The sequence below is a fragment of the Daldinia childiae genome, assembly GCF_008694065.1.
Source record: "Daldinia childiae strain JS-1345 chromosome Unknown Scaffold2, whole genome shotgun sequence".
In the NCBI taxonomy this organism is placed as follows: domain Eukaryota; kingdom Fungi; phylum Ascomycota; class Sordariomycetes; order Xylariales; family Hypoxylaceae; genus Daldinia; species Daldinia childiae.
This window is the reverse complement of record NW_022984643.1, coordinates 57,791-76,398: the sequence shown is the minus strand read 5'-3', so window position 1 is coordinate 76,398 and position 18,608 is coordinate 57,791. Positions and strand designations below refer to the sequence as shown.

Genomic DNA, 18,608 nt, shown 5'->3' with positions numbered 1-18,608 from the left:
GAGCCTTTATATTAAGCTAGACTAAACATACCCCGAGGGGAAACCTCAGGTTAAGTGTCTTTGATCTTCTTAACATGCCGCCCCTTAATACTAGCACCATGCGCGTGGCAGTTATTGGTGCCGGCCCTTCGGGTCTGGTAACGCTCAAATATCTCAAGACGGCTCACCACTTCTTCCCTGGCAAGCCCGTCGAGGCTGTGCTGTTTGAATCCGAGTCTGTAGTTGGCGGGACCTTCGCGCAGCGTGCATACGAGGACGCCGAGCTGGTCTCATCTAAATTTCTCACATCGTTCTCCGACTTCAGGGTTCACGAGAATGACCCCGATTTCCTCTCCGCCGAGAAGTTCGTACAATATCTTAACGACTACTGTGACAACTTCAATCTCTGGCCCGATATTAATCTTTCAACTAAGGTGGTGGCTATCAAGAGGCGCCTCGGAGGTGGCCACATCGTTTACTACCGGAAGGCAAATGATGTTGATGCAGAAGTTTTGACGTACGAATGCGATGCCATTGCTGTCTGTACCGGCCTGCATGTGGTTCCTAATATCCCAAACCTTCCCGGTATCGAGAATATCCCGGTTGTCAAGCACTCGTCCGAGTTTAAGAAGCGTGAAGAGTTTGGTCGCGATAAGACTGTCGTCATCCTTGGTTCCGGTGAGACTGGCATTGATATTGCCCACCTTGCCGTGACCTCACCGACGAAGCGCGTGGTCCTCACTCACAGAGACGGTTTCCTCGGAGCACCCAAGGTTATTCCTAACCCTGTGTGGTTCCCTATTCTTGGGCGTAAGGCCGATCCTAACCGTAGAGAGCTTCCTGTCGACGTCAGCTGGCAGGCACCTCTCTTCGACTCGATGTACTTACACCCCCTGATTCGAGATACCCTCTTCACGTGGAATGTTTACGATTGGGGTGTCAAGGCAACTAACTGGCTTGTATCTGGCACGATAGCCGGTATTGACCAATGGGTCGGAGGCATCTCTAAGGAGCGATACCACGTCTCTAAGCTCTTCTTCAACAAGGGTGCGCCTAAGGCACTGCCGTATATTAGCGCTCCTTATCGCCCGACTAACCCAGGTATTATCGAGCGGATCCGCCGTTCTATTCTCCAGGCGCCCGTTGACAAGGTCGAAGGAGACCGCACAATCGAGCTAGCACCGTGGCCGACGCATGTTGATGCCTCTGGAACGATCTACTTTAAGAATAACAGACGCCCCGAGTACTCCAGGATGCAAGATATCGGACCTACCAAACCTGATGTCTTAGTTTTCGCTACCGGCTACCGTCAAGAGTTTCCATTTTTCCAAAACCAGGGCCGAGATAGCTACCCGGTACCTAGCAGCGCGGATGTCCGATCGATCTGGAGCCGCGCGGACCCGAGCGTCGGGTTCATCGGGTTCGTACGTCCTGGATATGGTGCTATCCCCCCGCTCGCCGAGCTACAGGCTCAACTGTGGCTGCTGAACCTCATGATACCTGAGCGCACGGCTAATCTGCGTGATGACGATGATCATCACTTCCGCCTTAGATCCAACCAGAATTCACGTATCAACTATGGTGTCGATCATGAAACTTATGCCTATCAGCTAGCGCTCGATATAGGTTCCGCCCCGGCCTTCTGGGATGCCGTACGGGCTGGATGGTCTGCATCTAGGTACCAGTCTAATCTATGGTATCGTATTCCGATCATCTGGGCAGCGGGTGCTCAGCTCAACCCCAAGTTTCGCCTCAAGGGCCCGTACTCCTGGGACGGTGCTACTCAAGTCCTTGGTAACGAACTCTGGCAAACAATCTCTCGCCGCCATGGAATGTTTGGTAAGTTCTCATTATATTTTTATCTATTCGTTCGATAACCTATACTAACGTAGAGTTACGTAGGAAACTTTTTCCTAGCCGTCGTCCCAATCACCCTCCTGGGTGTATTCAGCCTGTTCTTGTACCTCGTTGGGCTTATTTTGCTGCTGGTGAAGGTGGTAACTTGGCCTATTACTGCACCCTTCCGTCACGGCAGACGTGGTGTTATTAGGCTTGAAGAGGGTCGCAAGTATACCAAGATAGAATCTTGAAGAACGGACTGGTAATCTTATTTGCTATACTATTCAGATATTGGTGTATTTTCGATTTGAACTGTGAGGCACACTAGATCAAGTAAATATATATCCAAGGTGAAATTTACTGCACGCATGTTTAATGAAGGATTTACAATTTGATTTAAATACTCTTAAAGGGCGGCGGAGAATGGAATAACTAGGTAAATATATACCGCTAGTTTTATATTCACATGAAGATTTGCTTTTCTATACTGGCTAATGTTAACCATAATAGGTGATAAGGTTATGATTTATACTTAATGCCAATATATACAATAAAGTAGATGACATTCATTAGAAATACGTCCTTTACGGCAAGATCCAAGTGGTAACACTATTCGCTAGGATATTACCGCTCCAAGTCTGACCGCTAGTGGTATTCAAGGTAACATAGACATCGTTGTTGAACGTGTTCTCGATTACAACAGTACGCGTACCGTCTGGGTTCTTCGATGCGACTGACTGCACGCCTGAGTACCCGTCGTAACTATAGCTACCAGATCCGCTTAGGATAGTAGCGCCCTTAGGGATGAACTTGGAGTACTGCGCCAACATATAATAATCGACGGTGAACTCGTACGTGCCTGCGTTCTGGTCTACAACGAACAGACCGCGACACGTCCCACAACCTCCTTGGATATATGGACCGAAGGTGCCGTCAGCCGCCTCAGTCCAAGTACCCAGAGTCCACATCAACGAACCCTCGGCCCAGTTCTGTAGCGGCCCAACCGTGTTCTTAGAAGATTGATACCACGAAGTCTGCGGAGAAGTCCAACATTCCGTCATATATTGGGATTTGTTAGGGTTTGCGTTGTGAAAATCGCTAAGAACGGTCCAGTCTAGATCACCCGCGTAGCAGTGCCACGCGGCTGCTTGAACGTATTCGCCGGCTACGTCGATCACGGTCTGCGGGTAACTAGGCATGTTCGTATTGTGATCGTATGCCCAGATCTGCGTGTTCAAGTTGGCTGCCCGTAGAGCTGGCCCGATGTAGTCATGCGTTACTTTAGCAGCTTCGTCGGCAGTTTGATACATTGTTACGTGACCGCCTCCTTGATTATTCAAAGGCTCATTCTGGATGGTAATGGCGTCAATCGTGGCGCCTAGCCCTGCGTATGCTTGAAGATATTTCACAAAATACTGAGCATATTGGCTATAGTATTGCGAATCAAGCCAGTTGTTGTCGGCATTCCCGGTGAGAACCTATATAAGACTGTGAGCGAAAATTGATTTGCTATCTGGGCCTACGAGATCCTTACCCTATTCAGTTTCATCCAGCCCGGAGCACTCCACGGGCTTCCGAAGATAGTAGCGTCGGAGCGGATACCTTTTATCTCGCTCAGCAATTTCGCCATTGCCGCTCCTCTATCTCCCAGGTTGAAGCTACCAAGGTCCGAATCCGCATTACCGTTATTATCATCGTACGTGTATGCGGGCGGTCCTGATAAGTCCGATGCAGCAATAGTATGACGCAACAAGCTGAAGCTGGCTCCGTCTGATGTAAATAACTCTCTTAGAAGCTGAGATCGCTTATCATTGGAGAGTGCGTCGATGACGGTGACAGTTGCGTCTGTTATAGAGCCTCCAAAACCATTGATCTTCTGCTTATACCCAGATTCCGTATCATCGATGCTCAAATCCCATGTTGATGTACCCCCGGGGTTACCCTTACCAGACACGGGAGCATCAACGGCGCTTAACTTGTATTTGAGGTCCGAAGAGGAAGCATATGCTTGAGGTGATGCCTGGCCGGCCCTGATAGATATATGTGAAGAAGAGGCGAGCACCTGCCCAGAGAGAAGAGTAAGGATCCCAAACAACATGATGTCGGCCTAAGAAATAGTTATCCCTATCAAATAGTCTCTAACCACTCCCATACTCGATGAGAAGAGCATGGGAATGAGAATCTTAAGTAGATCATTCACCATGTCCGGTCTTTCTTTGCGAATCGAAACAATGAGACATCATTCCTGCGATGTAACCTGAAGGATAACTAGGCTGCTCCCCCGGCGTCCCCATGTGGAGTGAGAAACATCCCGTCCAAGCTTTTATTGGATTATGCACCATTAAAGGCGTCAGGGGTCCTAATCCAGATCTAGTAGGTGGATATCAGGACTCTAAAATATGGTGAATGATTCGTCCATCTAGGCGTCGAACAAATAGAGAATGAGATGTTATTTCTATAAGTGGAATTGTAACTGAAAGATATCGTTTCTATAGCAAGACCAAAGTATATAGAGGCGCTTTATTAGCATTGCCCCTTTCTACTAACCTAGGTAACTCTAGGTACGTAGCTTAAACGTTAGGTGCGTCAAATAAAAAATGTACTACGAGATTAGACGATGCGGCTGAGAGTAACTGACCAATGGTTCAATAATATTTAACCACTAAAAATAGATATAGTCGCATTTTTGAACTGGGGATACCCATTACAAAGTTGGCTTCCTAAGACGCTAGATCGGGGGGATTCTCAACAAGTGATAGGCATTTACTATTCAGCATATGTTTATCTGTATTATGATCCTCTAAGATCGAGCGGTGAGAGAATCATTTTAGAGGTAGCCATAAAGTTCTCAACCAGTCCTGGTTGTCATAGCGTGCAGACGATGCCACTCTACAACCACGTAGCATGCTGTCCGGGCCGACTGTTAATGGGACATTGTAGGTAATGTCATGGTTAGTTACCTTTTGATCTCCACGACCTAAATCGTGTCATGCGGTCGCACCGAATATAATGCTAAGGGTCTTGTTCTTATGGCCGGTGAAGAATGTGCTTACAACGCTGATTTGTCGGTTCGTATATCAAAGTGTGCTTCCAGCTCGCTTAATCATTTGAGGGGCAATTTTATTCAACATATCTTGTCAAAGCTACTGCCTTAGTTAGAATCACACTTATTTAGGAGAATTTCCCTGTCGAGAGTGGAAATTGGAGAGTTTTAGGCTATAATTTTAGAAACAAGAGTCGCAAGATATATGCGAGTCCTATAAATATTGATAAACTAAATAAACTAAGTCACTTCAGGGCAAAGAGAACGAATTAGGTAAATAGTAGCACCGTTTTGAATATGGTTGGTTAACAATTCGTCATTTTGCTTTCCAGGTTAAAGAAAGGAGAGTGATCTTAATTTGAATTACTTATATGTATTAACTGTCTCGAGTCCTACTCCCGTATATACAGTTTTCCTTGTCTAGATTACTTTAGTGGACTCTCTACTCCGGGTTGAAAGAAAATGAAACCTCTAATCTTATATTTCAAGTATTTTACTGTATAGCTACGTCTTATCTACCCACATATGATATATTTATGACGTTTGTTCTACCTATGAATGTACCTATCGTATAATTTAGACGGCTACCTTGAATAATCTAATCGTCATTGTATGTTATTTCTTTGTCTAGGTACATAGCTAACTAAGAATTGTTAATTATGAATTCTAATTAACTAGGAGAATATCTGAACCCTTGTATTCGGATAAGTATTGTACTTTGAGACTTAACAAATTCCTACACTGTCTTAGAATTATTATAGATTCATGCCAGATAAGACGTAATAGGATTAAGAGGCACCTGCAGCTCGATATATTTCATCAAAAACAAATAGAAACACGTGGTTAGCTAAAGGCCGGTTCGATATTTCAGAGTGACTTCAGGAATGTAGAAGCGGCAACGATGTATCGTTTCTTGATTTTATGAATATCTTCATATGGCTAGACGGACATATTCCTAAATATAGCTGCCTATTAGCACTGTTGCTATCTTGCTCTTATAACAAATCTAAGCATTTTCACACTGAGTTAAACCTCGTGCCTTCTGCTGTCTTTGAAATATGATATTATGTACCGATTAGTAGTATATGTGCAGATTGAACCTATATTAAATAGGCACCAAAGGTATATAAGTGAGCATTCATGTCTCATTCCGTCATCACTCGTTAATACTACCTGCTAGTAGCTTTAAAATTTATCCTTCCTCTTCCACTCATTACTTAGGGATTATTCTTCCTTATTAGGATCTTCCCCTGCCTCATCTTCGTCCTCGAGCCCCCAGTCTGTAAACTCCGTACCACGAATCCAACTGAGCCCTTTTCGCACTCGGCTCTCGCGGATGGCCCGCGCATCCCTTTCGTACACGGCGCCCGTGATAGCAAGCGCCAACACGAATACCCACACGTCCCCTCCCTTCATGGCGCGCCACCAGCGACGCTTGACGCCCACCTTCCACAACGAATCCACGCTCGCTCGCGCGCTGTATAGGAACACGCCCCGGCCCTCCTTTCGTTCTACCCAAGCCCAGAGACCTGCGAGGAATCCGCCCAAGAAAAACCGCTGGGTCGGCAGGAACGTGCGCGGGAACCAAGCTTGGAAGAAGCAGATGCTAGCCCATGCCGTGGAGATGGCGCCTGTCGCAAATGTCGAAACACGCAGCACCCTCGATAACAGGCGGTTTAGGAGGTATAGCGGCGAGTTGTACAAAAGTTTGTAGCGTGGCAGCATGAGTACGGAGTAGAAGAGAAGGAAGAAACGGCCCATGCGCGGAAACGAGCGCACCCAGAAGGCGAGATAAGTGCGGAGACACGAAGGATCGGAAGGGTGCAGGGTGGCGCAGCTGAGAGAGGTGATGAGAGGATGAGCTCGTGCTGTTAGAGGAGCAACCGCGGTTAGCGATGAAGGCAGGGTTGGTTGGTCAGGGAATAAGGTCGGCGAGACGAACGGCCTAAAAAATTATTAGCATATTTCATTATTGGATAAGGGTAAAGCTTTAGCATACGGCCAATTAAGCTTAGCCATCCGGGCTAGGTTGTCAGTAATCTCCCAAGCATCTGGCCATCTGATGCCAACAGGGAGATTCTCCGGCGCGTTATGGAGATAGGTGGAGGTATTCTTCCAAATGAAGTCGATGAGACCGATCGGAGAAGACTCTCGGTCGAAGACGACGGCGTGTAAGAGCTGTCCGAAAGCAAAGGGCTGGAGCATCCAGCTTCCCCACCACCACGGCCGCTCTCGTTTGACGACTCCTTTCCCACCAGCTCGAGTCTTCCAGCCCCATATCATACCCTGATCCTCGCACAGATTCCAGCCAAATTCGAGAGCGCGGAAAATGGCTGCGATGGCCACTGTCACTCGTAACTGCTGCGAAGGATATATGCCCAGGGCTATTCCGGCTAGACTGGCCCCAACTGCTGGTGCATATGGCGATGTCAACATCTGGTAGGTCTTCGGATTACGATTACGGAATGGTGCTGCTGATGCGTCTAGTAGATGAGCCCGCAATCGACTTAGGAAGCGGAATAAGAGGCGGTATAGAAGCAATATGGTAGATAGAGACAGTGACAGTCGGAGGCCGGAAGACTTATAGAATGGCTGCTTCTTTGGCGTAGCAGATCTAAACATAGGTTAGCATTGAATACTTTCCGGTTCTAAGAGTCATTTTAAGGGCATACCCTTTCTGTCCTTTTACCCTTGCTAATATAATCTCGTAGGTTCTCATCCCTAATCCGGTTGCGACGAAGACACGTAAAACATCTCTGATGGTACGCGCATTATACGTATCTCCCCTGCCGATGCCTCTGTTTGCAGCATTCTCTTTTCCTTTACCTCTACCCGCATCACGATCTGATACGGATCCCCCCCTACCGCCATCCATATACCTCTCGACAGCATTCACACTCGGAATTCTCTTCCTCAAGAGACGCGACCGCGATAGAACATATTTGTGAAGTGTCTCGTACTCGCGAGCCGAGATGGTATATCTTAATGCATTGCGAAGAACGGGATCAACTGCTGATCTAGGCTTTGGTTTCGAATTTGCTCTAGGTCTCGAGATAACATCAGGATTGCTCGGAATCTCGAGAGGAGAGAGGATAGGAAGCCTAGAAGGACCGGCTTCGGATGTCATGGTGCTCGGATACCCGTGGGTAGTATTATCGGGATATTGGTGCCCAACGAGAGTTTGGGTTGTAGAATCGATTAATTATTAAGTTGCAAAAGATTGGCTACTCGATGTTCGTGTTTATTTGCAGAATATGCAGAATCTGCAGAAGACGTGCAGGTAATTTTTCTTCAGCTCAACGCGTGAGTCGCCGAACCATTTCAATCTAGGTGCTGCAATACGACGTCGTGCCCGCTAAGGCCTGACCTCACGATAAGACCAAGAGAATTATCAGTGGATAATAACCCCGTTGAAGAAATAGTAGTGGTAGGGCATGCCACAAGTCGAACGATACGAACAAACATTGATAGATAGACGTCTTGTGATTTGGTGAAGGTGTTAGGTAGATCTTAGGTAGATTATGACAATGAAAAGTTGGAGAGGAAAATAATTACAAAAAGGTATGAGGTACCTAAGAAGTATGTATGCAGCTACGCAGGTATGTATTGCCCTCGTCTGGCATGAATGGAAAGCTCAAGGGAATAAGATTAAGATTAATTGAGGTACATACCTAATGTAAGATTAGGTACCTACCTCGGTTCAGTTAGCATGTGAGCTGTCTTGGCTATTGTGGGGTAGATAGCTAGCCATTTCGGGGTATTCATGCCACTAGTGGGGGATTATTGGTGAAAGAGATGGAGGTACTTATGTAGTGTAACGCGATCATCACCATCATCGTCATCATCTTCATCATCATCATCATGGTCGTCGATGATGCATAAAATATAAAGTATAGAATATGGAATATAAAATATAAAAATAAAATAAATGTAAATTAGTTCACCTTACTAAAACGAAACGACCATATTTTTTTCATTAAATATCTTTTGCATTGAATATGAAATAACTAACAGCATATTATAGGAAGTATGTAGGTACTCATATTGTTGTACCTCTATGTCTAAGATATGACTGAGATCTCTAAGACACCGTATTTCATGCGTACCCGTAACACCAACTAGCAATATTTTCAATTTCGTCTCACGACAGATAGTTATACAAATATATGGCGCCTATGATTGGTAATGTGAGTTACGGAAGCCCGACTTGTTATGCCTAATACTTTAAATAATTCATATAATCCCTTGATATATACACTTGATACATATTAACCTGCTGGACATATTATATACCATGTCTACTTTTATCTAAGCCCATAAAGTCTCCTGTTAGAAAACTTAGCTCTGATACAGGTATACTTAAGCTCTCCTGGGTTCCTAAGTTCCTTAGGATACACCCTTGGTCTTATCGCTACTATCACTTGGTTCGAGCACGGCTTCTACGCCCTCAACCTTCCCCTCTAGTCCTTCTACGTCCACATGCGGTCCTGTATAGTTCTTGCGCCCATCGAATATCCAGGTGATTCCGGCGATCAACAATATCACACCAAACGCCACGATACAGTAGTTCATGTTTTCGCTCGTGACGGGTATCTCGGGCGGGAAGACGAATAGTACCGTCGTCAGGATCGTCCAGGCTATGCCGATCTGTTTAATTTACCCATTCGTGTTAGTTTGCATAATTGTCATAATAGAATAGGTTATGTGAAGAACATAGTGCCGTAAAAAGAAAGACTCACCAGATTAAAAATCCAGCCCAGGACTCCCGGTAGCTTGAATGCTCGCTTTTCCGGTAGCATTCTACGCCCGCGAAGGACATTAATAGACGGTGGGATGGCATACGTAACGCCGAGAGCGACAACAGAGGCAGATGTAATAGCGTTGAACGTGCTACTAGACCCGAGGAAGATACAACCAAACACCACCACCCAAGCAGCGGTCCACAGTAGCGCGTTAAGCGGAACATCTAGGCGTGGATGCACTTGTGCAAAGATTCTGCTAAACGGGAGTCCGCGATCTCTCGCGAACGCATATGACATGCGGCTGCTTGTCGTCATCAGCGTTGTGGTTGTGAACAACATGCACACGAGCGGGAACATGAGTAGGCATACGCTGCCTGCTGGGCTGCGTGTCGCGTCCATGAATATCTGAAGCAACGGTCCTGCGCTTGACTCGATCACCGCGTCAATATCATTTACGCAGAAAAGCAGACAACTCAAGAATATGAAGCCGGTTATCACTTAAACCCTAGATGTTAGTTGGGACTTCTCTAAATAGGGGTTAGGTACGTGATGTGATGTTACGTACTTCCAATGCCAATACAAGCCAGCATGATGCGTGGGCCTCTTACTTGCGGGTGCGGGATTTCTTCGATCATATGAGCCACGGCATCAAAGCCTGTAAGTGCGAAGGCACCCTGCAGCAACCCCAACATCCAGGCCATACCGTCGGGCCAACCGACCTCGTTGATGAAGTCGCCATAAACGAATTTGCCGCTCTGGTATTCGGGAGATGCGCAAGCTAGGATCGTGATACTAATAACCACGAAACCTGCCAAGCTCCAGAAGAAGGCGGCCTTGGTGAATAACGGTAGCAGACGCGTTGAGAAGGCATTGATAAAAAGCGCGATCAGCGTGAAGGCGATGTAAATCAGGAATTGATGCCATGACTCAGTCTGGTAGTTTGGATGCAGCAGCGAAATGATATTTATTATAAACGTACTGCCGAGCAAGCCACCCGTAGCTGTCAGTGCTACCCAGCCGCTGACGTTGATCCAACCCGTCGCATAACTAATGCTGCGACTCCAGTTCTTCCACGCAATAATGGCGGCCCAGTGATATTGCCCTCCAGCAGTGGGCCACGCGGAGAGGAATTCGGCGAGGGAGGCGGCAAGGCACAAGTTACATACGCCGGCAACGAGAAGGCCCCAAATGACAGCGCTGGGGCCACCGGAAGGTAAGGCGAGGGTAATAGAGGCAGCGAGGGCGGTCCAGGTGTTAAGGATAGCAAAAGCTAGTCCCAACATTGAGATCATAGAGAAGTTACGCTTGAGTTCCTGTTTGTGTCCTAAGTGCGCCAGCGCAGCAGCATCATCTTGAATGATAATGCTGTGATTTGCGCTGCTGCGTCGCCGAGGTTGCTGTTGTTTAATTTCGTCCATTGTCATTGATGTCGTAATACCATTCGTACCATTTGTACCATTCGTATCGCTTCTTATTTTCTCTCTTATTCTTTTTTCTACTCGATTAACCGAGACAAATTATAAATAAGATCATTCGAGTCAGCTACTTCGTGTATTGCCGAAAGTAACCGTACGGAGGCGTCGTATAAGTGTCGTATAAGTGTCTAAGTCTCAAAGACTCGAGTTATGACCGTACTATAAGCGGTACTATAAGCAGCATTTGCCACTATACATATTACTCGATCTGATGAAAAGAAGAAGAAGAGGAAGAGCAAAAGTGAAAATCGAAAAAGAGCATAGTTAAAGGGAATAAAAAGGAATAAGATGTTAGTTAGTAGATGACTGATAATCATAATCTAGTTTTCCTACCCCTGCGTTAGTTCGTAGTCTTCAGTTCCCTCTTATCGGCATCCCTACTCAATCCTATTACATTATTCTCTTTGTCTACTCGTTTGTCAACGTTGTGGGTCTTTGTAGGATATATTTACTAGATGTGGTCAAGTTTCGGTACAATAGCACACGGATAGAAAAGCTTGAACCTTGGGAGCCTCTACTTTTACAAGAACGATAGCTTAACCTGCAGATCTAAGCAGGGGTTGATTTTCCACCTCGTTATCTTGTATTGGTTGAAGGATCCCTCGTCCGTTAAAATGCGACGTCATGATCTAGACTAAAACTTTTAGGGTCTTTTGAGGTCCTCGAATTTCTTACCATAGTACATAGATTTCCCCGCGCCGCGCCGGGCGAGAGGACAGGGGGGAGGGGAACGCGCTAAGATGTATGGAGAGACCGATGGAAAAATACGCTATGCTCTATGCGCTATTGTATCGACTTATTCTAATTCTAATAGTTATGTGACTATGAGGTAACTCTTAGTATTATATGACCAATTGTTGACTAAATTACGAACCTATAATGAAACTAGTAAGTTATCCTCTTAATTCGCATACTTAAGACACCACATCCACTGTTTTTTAGTATCGATAGGTTAGAGGTAGTTATCAAAAATTTTGTTAGTTAAAGATAAAATGGGTTTACGTTATTAGATCAGCTAATTATATTTATTATAGAGGTATATCACAAGACTTTTTTTTTTTTTTTCTCTATAGATGTTAACGAGTCACGTTGAATTATACATACCCCTTTAAAGATTACTAGGAGGGGTGATGTCCTAATGTATAAAGAAACGTACGAGTTGAAACTCGAGTAGTAACCTTAGGTACCTCTACATTAGGCACTCTCCAAGATATCGTTGTTTGATTTATTAGGTACTTGCAATGTATCATACTTCTAGGTTTCTATGTAACTAATACGAGTGATATTCGTTGAATTTAACAAAGCATTGTAGCATAGACCAACACAAATGCTAGAGGCTATCGGATGTTCATGGTTTGTTATTCCACTATTAACACTATAGGTCTCGAATATCATCGTATGAGTAAAAAAACACTTTTGGTTGATCTAAGGCTATCTGATGATCCTATCAAGATACGACCCGGCAACAGTACCGTTCGTCAATCCCCTCCAGCCTATCCTTAATCTGCGCTTGGCTGCGCCGTAACTCTCAACACTGTTCATCGTAATCGTGTACCCTAAGTAAAAGGTCTATGAAACCTACTAAAACAATTCCCTCGGGATAGACAAATGTGAATCCACTCGCAATCCGCAACCCGCAATCCGCAATCCGCAATCCGCCAAACTCCGGGGCTTATGACACCATGCTCGAACAATACTGCAGAAACATCCATCTGCAAGGGGGGAATGGGGTATTATGTGAAAAATGCCGATTTTTGCTCAACCCTATCTTTGCCGTCCTTAATCCTGTAATGTCTAACAACTTTCGCAACCCTGTCATCCGGTTACCCGCACCCGCATGGCGTTCGTGACCAGCCCAACTGGGCGAAAACATCCCTTTTTTGCAATGAAACCTCGATATGCCGTTGAACCAAGGTGACCGGAGTCGTCAGGTATGCATGCAGATGCAGTACCAAATCCCTTAGTCCGTCCTTGATTTAAGTATGTCCATGAAGAAAGAGGTGAAAATCATACACCATTAAACACCAACCGCAATGCCAACGAAAGACCAAACCGAAACAGTTAATACTAGAAAGTTGTTTTGTTATGTAACGTAGGAAAAGCTTCATCTGTCGCGTACCAACCAAGGCTATCGTTTACACGTGGGCTCGTCGCATAGTATGCCAATTGGTCAGCTAAACCATGGAATCAGGGACACTATACGATTGGGATGGCAACTGCTGCTGCGGCGCCCCTAAGACGGCAGAGAACTGGGGGACCCATCTACGTAAGATCCGGGGGACTTCGGCGCCTCTTGGTTGCACGAATTCTTCTTGCCAATTTAGGACGTCCCAAGGTTCAACAATAGCGTAGCGTCGCTGTGCTGATAGCCGTTGCTGGATTCCCTGGGAATTGGGAATAACTCCCGCACGGACTGCCTCAACTGCACGCATGCGTCTTGCCTCTCTCTCGGCTACGACGTCGGCAACCGCGTGGTACCGGTCTTGGGCCGTGTTCCAGCCTGAGGCACCATCGCTCTCCGAGGTGAGCACAACGCGGAGCTCTTGAAAGGGTAAATTCAACAAAACACGTGAGAGGACCGGAGAGCATTTGGCAGGGCCACGCGAAAGGGGAGCGCCATCCTCAGGTAGAGCGGCCGGTAGATCGCCAAACTTAATATTGGATAGACGATTGGGCTTCGTGGTGCTACGCATATTCGTGCCTCTAGCAATGGTAGGTGCCATATTGCCCGTAGGCGAAATTGCGGCAACAGGCGTGGCCGGGATACGGGCTAGCTTCGGTGGGTCGACTACTGAGTGGTCAAGTTCAAAGTTCGGCGGGAACGCATTGACAAGAAAGTTCATCGTAGCCTGCAAGAGGAATCTAACATCTGGGCTGTATCCAAAATCGAGTTCGACGTCTTGGTCGTTGTCATAGTTGACATGCCGCTGAATAGTGCCCTCGAAGACGAAGCCTAGCGCCTCTTCTACAGTCTCCCAAGTGATAAAATCGGCAGCCATGTGCAAACCGCACAGGAAGACATCGGGCATGTGCAGAAGATGTCCAGCGGCGGCGTAGCCTAAGTAGAACTTAAACCGATCGACCTTACCGTCGGCAAAGTGTAGGCCACTGGCCGCGTCGGCCACCATGGCAGGGTTAAGCAACGGGAAGAGATACAGCCGCCTTACGGCACTCCACCACGCATCTGAACGTAGATATGGGTCGTCCGACTCGACTGTGATAGTGTGAGAACCTAAATCTGTAGCACGAGCAGCCATGATGTGATGCTTGAGCGCTGGGCTACGAGCTAGGATGAGCTTATGGCCGGTGATCTTGACAGGGTGATGTAGACATTTGGTGGACACCAGCTCCAAAATACAATCGGTAAGTTCGCCGCTGTCGAATTGATCTTGGAAGTACATGATGCTCTCTCTCAATCCGATATCAAAGAACCTAGGATCACGGCCGAAAGGCTCAAGGGGCATGAATGGCGGAAAGTGCGGAGCCGGATGCGGGTGACCGACGGGATGCTCATGATGCGTATGATTACCATACGGAATGCCGTTCGGGGGAGGATAGGGGTGGATAGCTCCGTTTTCGACACCGTTCGGTTCACCCGAGGCATGAGAGCCGTGAAGGCTATGGGGAGTCGATATACCGAAGCGGCCAGCAGTAGGTGAGAAAGGATGATCAAACGGGGGATGCGGCATGGGAGCCGGTCCCTGTCCGTACGTGTCAATGCCGGACACGGGTACTATGTCAGGTCGAAACTGAGTATTGATCGGACCGGGAAAGCCGTTACTTCCAGAGGGAGCGTGTTGATGACCATTTGGCTGCGAGCGAATATGGTTCTCGCTATCAACAGGCACGGGCTGAGGTGGAAGCGGAGGCGGCATAAAACCGCCGGGGGGAGGCGCCGGTGACGGAGTATGAGAACCGGCAAACCCTCCAAATACGACACCTCCGCCATTACTCATATGGGGATGGTGCTGGTAGCGGCGTATGTGGGGCTGTCCGCGGAGGATCGTAGGATCGGGATGCTGGTCGGTAGACAGCTGATGTTGAAGCATATGATGGAAAGCCAGTTGCTGGTCGGGCGAGTTTGCAGATCGGGGCTGCGAGACATGTCGAGGTGCATCGTGGGCGCCTATGAGCTGTAAGAGTTTGAAGTCGGATCGAGAGAGTGTTGCTTCGAGATGTGGGTTACCTTGATTGGTATTGTCATTCGCCGAGGCGGAAGCGGAAGCGGAGACAGATCCAGATCCGACAACAGATTCAGCGTCTAGCACGAAGGTCGCAGAAGAGGACGCATGGTGAGAACCATTGCTATTGCCATTGCTATTACCATTGCCATTGCTCGTTCCATTGACACCGTTGACGGGTAGGGGAGCATTGGAACCCTTGTTATCGCCGTTATGCGCGCCGTTGCTAAGGCTGACAGTGTTGGTGGTATGTTCGGGCTTCTCCACATTGGAGCCGTTAACTTGATTACCAGAGGTCTTAGCTAACTGAGTAACTTTTGTATTGTCGGAAACGGGAACATGATCAGCATGGTCGACCAGAGCGGCTTCGAGGGACGAAGCAGGGATACCGTTAGACGAAGAGGCAGTTAGGATACGCTTGTTCGACTTGTTGGATTGCTTAGGAATCATAGGAAGAGGAATGGCAGGCAATACGACAGGTCGAGTCGGCGCAGCTACGGACACCGGTTTCTTCGCATGGCTAGAGACGGCCTTTCCAGGCTTAGTCTGACTCTTGTAAGGTGCCATGATGAAAGGGTAACGTCTAGTTTTTGGCCAACCTTTGTCGATGATGGACTGTTATCGACAGTCGGAGGCGATTCGGAAGAGAAACCCAAAAGTTAGGAGAAAATAGAGGGTATGGAGGTATGAAGGTATGAATTAAAAGAAGCTGGTGAGCGCAGGAGGTCCGGGGTGTACGTAGTGGGATGAGCAGGGTGTTAGGCATTCGACCGTGGCCATAGAACCAAATCCGGAGAAGTACGACTCAGCCGGAGCTCAAAGATGTCATGAGATTTAATTACACCATACCAGAATCGATTCAGGGTCGATCCAAGGTCGATCCAAGGAGTTGGCGCAGTAAGACGGAGAGGAAGAGGGGTGATATAGAGGAGAGAGAATATGAGGGACTAGAACGAGTTCAATAGTGGAGAAGGGAATAACAAGGAAGAAAGATGCGAAAAGTGAAGGCGAAGATGAAGGCGAAGCAACCGAGATGGAAAAGTGGTTCTACCAAATCGTTTGTCTCTAGTGGGAAGAAAAAAGGATTAATTGGGAAACGATTAAAAAAAGACTGATTATGACTGTGGATTGTTGATTCCTATCTTTTTAGGATAGGCAGGATAAATATCTGAGATGAACGACGGATGGTGGTGGAGGAAGTTTGGGGGCAGCTCCAGCAGCTTTAGCGGGGGGATGAAAAGTCCGAGAATTTTTTTAATTTTTTTTTTCTTATACTGACAACTGTCGGCGGCCGTTCCTCAGATCTTTGTGGCCCTTTGTGGAGCCAAGTAGGTAAAATGGTACCTGCCTGCCCCGCGCTTATGTACAGGTTGCTCCCCTATCAGGTAAGTACCTGATCTAGGTACCTAAGCATAACACATGCGGTGACCTCATAGGTACCTTATGTAAGTACCTAATAATTTATATGTAAGATGTACCTACCCCAGCTGCCTAGCTGCCCGGCTGCCCGGTAGAGGTTACCTAGGTAGGTACCTAAGGTATGTACCTCATAGTTCAGGCTGACAAACTGACATGGAAGTTCTTACCCCGAGACTGGAAGTGCCTAGCAACCTGGAACCTTACAAGTTGGGCAAGACCTAGGTTAATAGGTACCTTAGGTTATGCTGGTAGGTACACAAAGTGGCTTTTAAAGAGGCTCTTATTGTAAGCCACAGCTTTTTTCTTTCTTTTCAGGTTTTCTTTTCTTATTTTCTAATTTTATATTATCAACAAATGAATTTGACTTGCGTCGGCTAGTAAGCTTTCTACCGTATCTCTAACTGGGTAATAGGTACCTAATAATATAATTCATTTTTAATTTCGTAACGGCCACTCTGCAACATCTTCCTGAATCCTAACTTCGTTCTTAACCCATATTACGCCTGCTCGTTGACTATGTTTATCCGATAACATATCGTCCATACTGTCACTTCGTACCTTGGTATACGCTGCCGGGGGCCTCGACAGATCAGAAGCTTGCGAATATCCCGAATCCCGAACTTGACAAGATTTGTTAAGAGGTTTGCGTTTGCATGTTGTATATCGGGGTAGCTCGTTTGTATTTCTACTCTGGCAGTGATTCGAATAGGAACTCGTAAATCCCCTCGTCTTAAGATATAGCGGACGTAAGGTAGGAACACCGATGCAAACCATAGCCACAGCAATTTCTGCACCGGCCCAAGCAAAATAAGGTACGAAGTTTACTAAATTTTTCTTATTAGAGCATTGTAAAACATACTCACCGAACGAGTGATACTTACGTGTATAGTTAAATACATTTAGCTTAGATAAAACTACCGTCCTGGTAATACCACAAGCTCCAGCACTATAACTAAGAGTTAGCTTTGTTCTAATATGTACTACTTTGCTAAATCAGGTAGCCAAATATGAATAGGCAAGCTACATGAAAAATAAAACATTCGTAATTACTTACATTACTCCGAGGCTCATTCCACTTGCTAGCATAATTTTCTCTCGTTGAGACATGGGAAGAGATCGTATAAACAACCAAGGGAATATAGCGAAGAAAAAGTCGCAAATGCTAGACCAAACTAAACTTATTGTCAGCACTTTAGTTAACGGAAGAATACACAAAGCAAGAAACCTTACCTCCAAGACCAACACTCAGAGGCTGAATTCGTATATTCCATATCCCCGGCGTCCTCAACGGATCCCAACTTGCTTTGATTGGCGTCGTCTGATTCCAGAGCATAACCACGAGAATAAAGGATGTGGCAGTAGTGATGACAACAGCGGTCCAGAGTGCAATCTTATGCCACCTGACCTGAACTACTCGAAGGAGAAATAAGCCCATCGATAGCTTAGCCATCGCATTTCCCGTTATAGCAAAGGTATTCGCTACGTAAGTCCAAAATATAGAATTCGCGGTATCGTCGATACTAAGTGCCCAGAAGTTCTGTCCTAGCCCGTAATGGACCGAGATTTGTATGAAAATAGCAAATAAAAGGAAGAATATCTATATTATAAAAATCGAGTTAGATCATATACCTAGGTAGGTAGGTAACAAGTAAATTTGGTGCTAAGGGGGCTTACATACGCTGGTGCATGCGTACATGTAATCCTCAGCGCCGACAAACTTGATGATTCGAATGCGTGTATATAATCGGAGAGCTACCAGAGTGAGAGAGAGAATCACCATCGCCCACATGGCGTACGCCAACTGATGCCCTGGATGCATCGTAAGATGGCCAGTCGGTACGAAAGACGCCGGAAAGGTGAGATAAGTAGAAGAAAAAGCTGGCATGCCGGTCATTTTTAACCCAGAGACCATGTGGGCGAAGAACAGCCC

At 46.5% G+C, this 18,608-nt stretch overlaps 6 protein-coding genes across 6 annotated transcripts; 1 reads left to right on the top strand and 5 right to left on the bottom strand.

Annotated features, from left to right (window-relative positions):
• Positions 1 to 74: 74 nt before the first annotated feature.
• GL218_00969 (Dimethylaniline monooxygenase [N-oxide-forming] 4) lies at positions 75 to 2,069 on the top strand (the record flags this gene model as incomplete). Its single annotated transcript, XM_033577416.1, has 2 exons — positions 75 to 1,818; positions 1,882 to 2,069. The coding sequence occupies 2 exons, from the start codon at positions 75 to 77 to the stop codon at positions 2,067 to 2,069; spliced, it is 1,932 nt and encodes a 643-aa protein (XP_033438498.1).
• Positions 2,070 to 2,402: 333 nt separating this feature from the next.
• Positions 2,403 to 3,916, bottom strand: GL218_00968 (Endo-1,6-beta-D-glucanase BGN16.3; the record flags this gene model as incomplete). The annotated part of the gene is made up of 2 exons (XM_033577415.1): positions 2,403 to 3,296; positions 3,353 to 3,916. 2 exons carry the CDS (start codon positions 3,914 to 3,916, stop codon positions 2,403 to 2,405), a joined length of 1,458 nt encoding a protein of 485 aa, XP_033438509.1.
• A 2,169-nt stretch (positions 3,917 to 6,085) lies between these two features.
• GL218_00967 (uncharacterized protein) lies at positions 6,086 to 7,988 on the bottom strand (the record flags this gene model as incomplete). Its single annotated transcript, XM_033577414.1, has 3 exons — positions 6,086 to 6,806; positions 6,861 to 7,475; positions 7,534 to 7,988. The coding sequence occupies 3 exons, from the start codon at positions 7,986 to 7,988 to the stop codon at positions 6,086 to 6,088; spliced, it is 1,791 nt and encodes a 596-aa protein (XP_033439423.1).
• A 1,259-nt stretch (positions 7,989 to 9,247) lies between these two features.
• GL218_00966 (Choline transport protein) lies at positions 9,248 to 11,021 on the bottom strand (the record flags this gene model as incomplete). Its single annotated transcript, XM_033577413.1, has 3 exons — positions 9,248 to 9,508; positions 9,601 to 10,100; positions 10,169 to 11,021. The coding sequence occupies 3 exons, from the start codon at positions 11,019 to 11,021 to the stop codon at positions 9,248 to 9,250; spliced, it is 1,614 nt and encodes a 537-aa protein (XP_033439424.1).
• A 2,231-nt stretch (positions 11,022 to 13,252) lies between these two features.
• Positions 13,253 to 15,826, bottom strand: GL218_00965 (uncharacterized protein; the record flags this gene model as incomplete). The annotated part of the gene is made up of 2 exons (XM_033577412.1): positions 13,253 to 15,204; positions 15,265 to 15,826. The coding sequence occupies 2 exons, from the start codon at positions 15,824 to 15,826 to the stop codon at positions 13,253 to 13,255; spliced, it is 2,514 nt and encodes an 837-aa protein (XP_033439425.1).
• A 1,287-nt stretch (positions 15,827 to 17,113) lies between these two features.
• GL218_00964 (uncharacterized protein) lies at positions 17,114 to 18,497 on the bottom strand (the record flags this gene model as incomplete). Its single annotated transcript, XM_033577411.1, has 5 exons — positions 17,114 to 17,502; positions 17,560 to 17,624; positions 17,733 to 17,850; positions 17,909 to 18,275; positions 18,357 to 18,497. The coding sequence occupies 5 exons, from the start codon at positions 18,495 to 18,497 to the stop codon at positions 17,114 to 17,116; spliced, it is 1,080 nt and encodes a 359-aa protein (XP_033438510.1).
• Between the last annotated feature and the right edge of the window lie 111 nt (positions 18,498 to 18,608).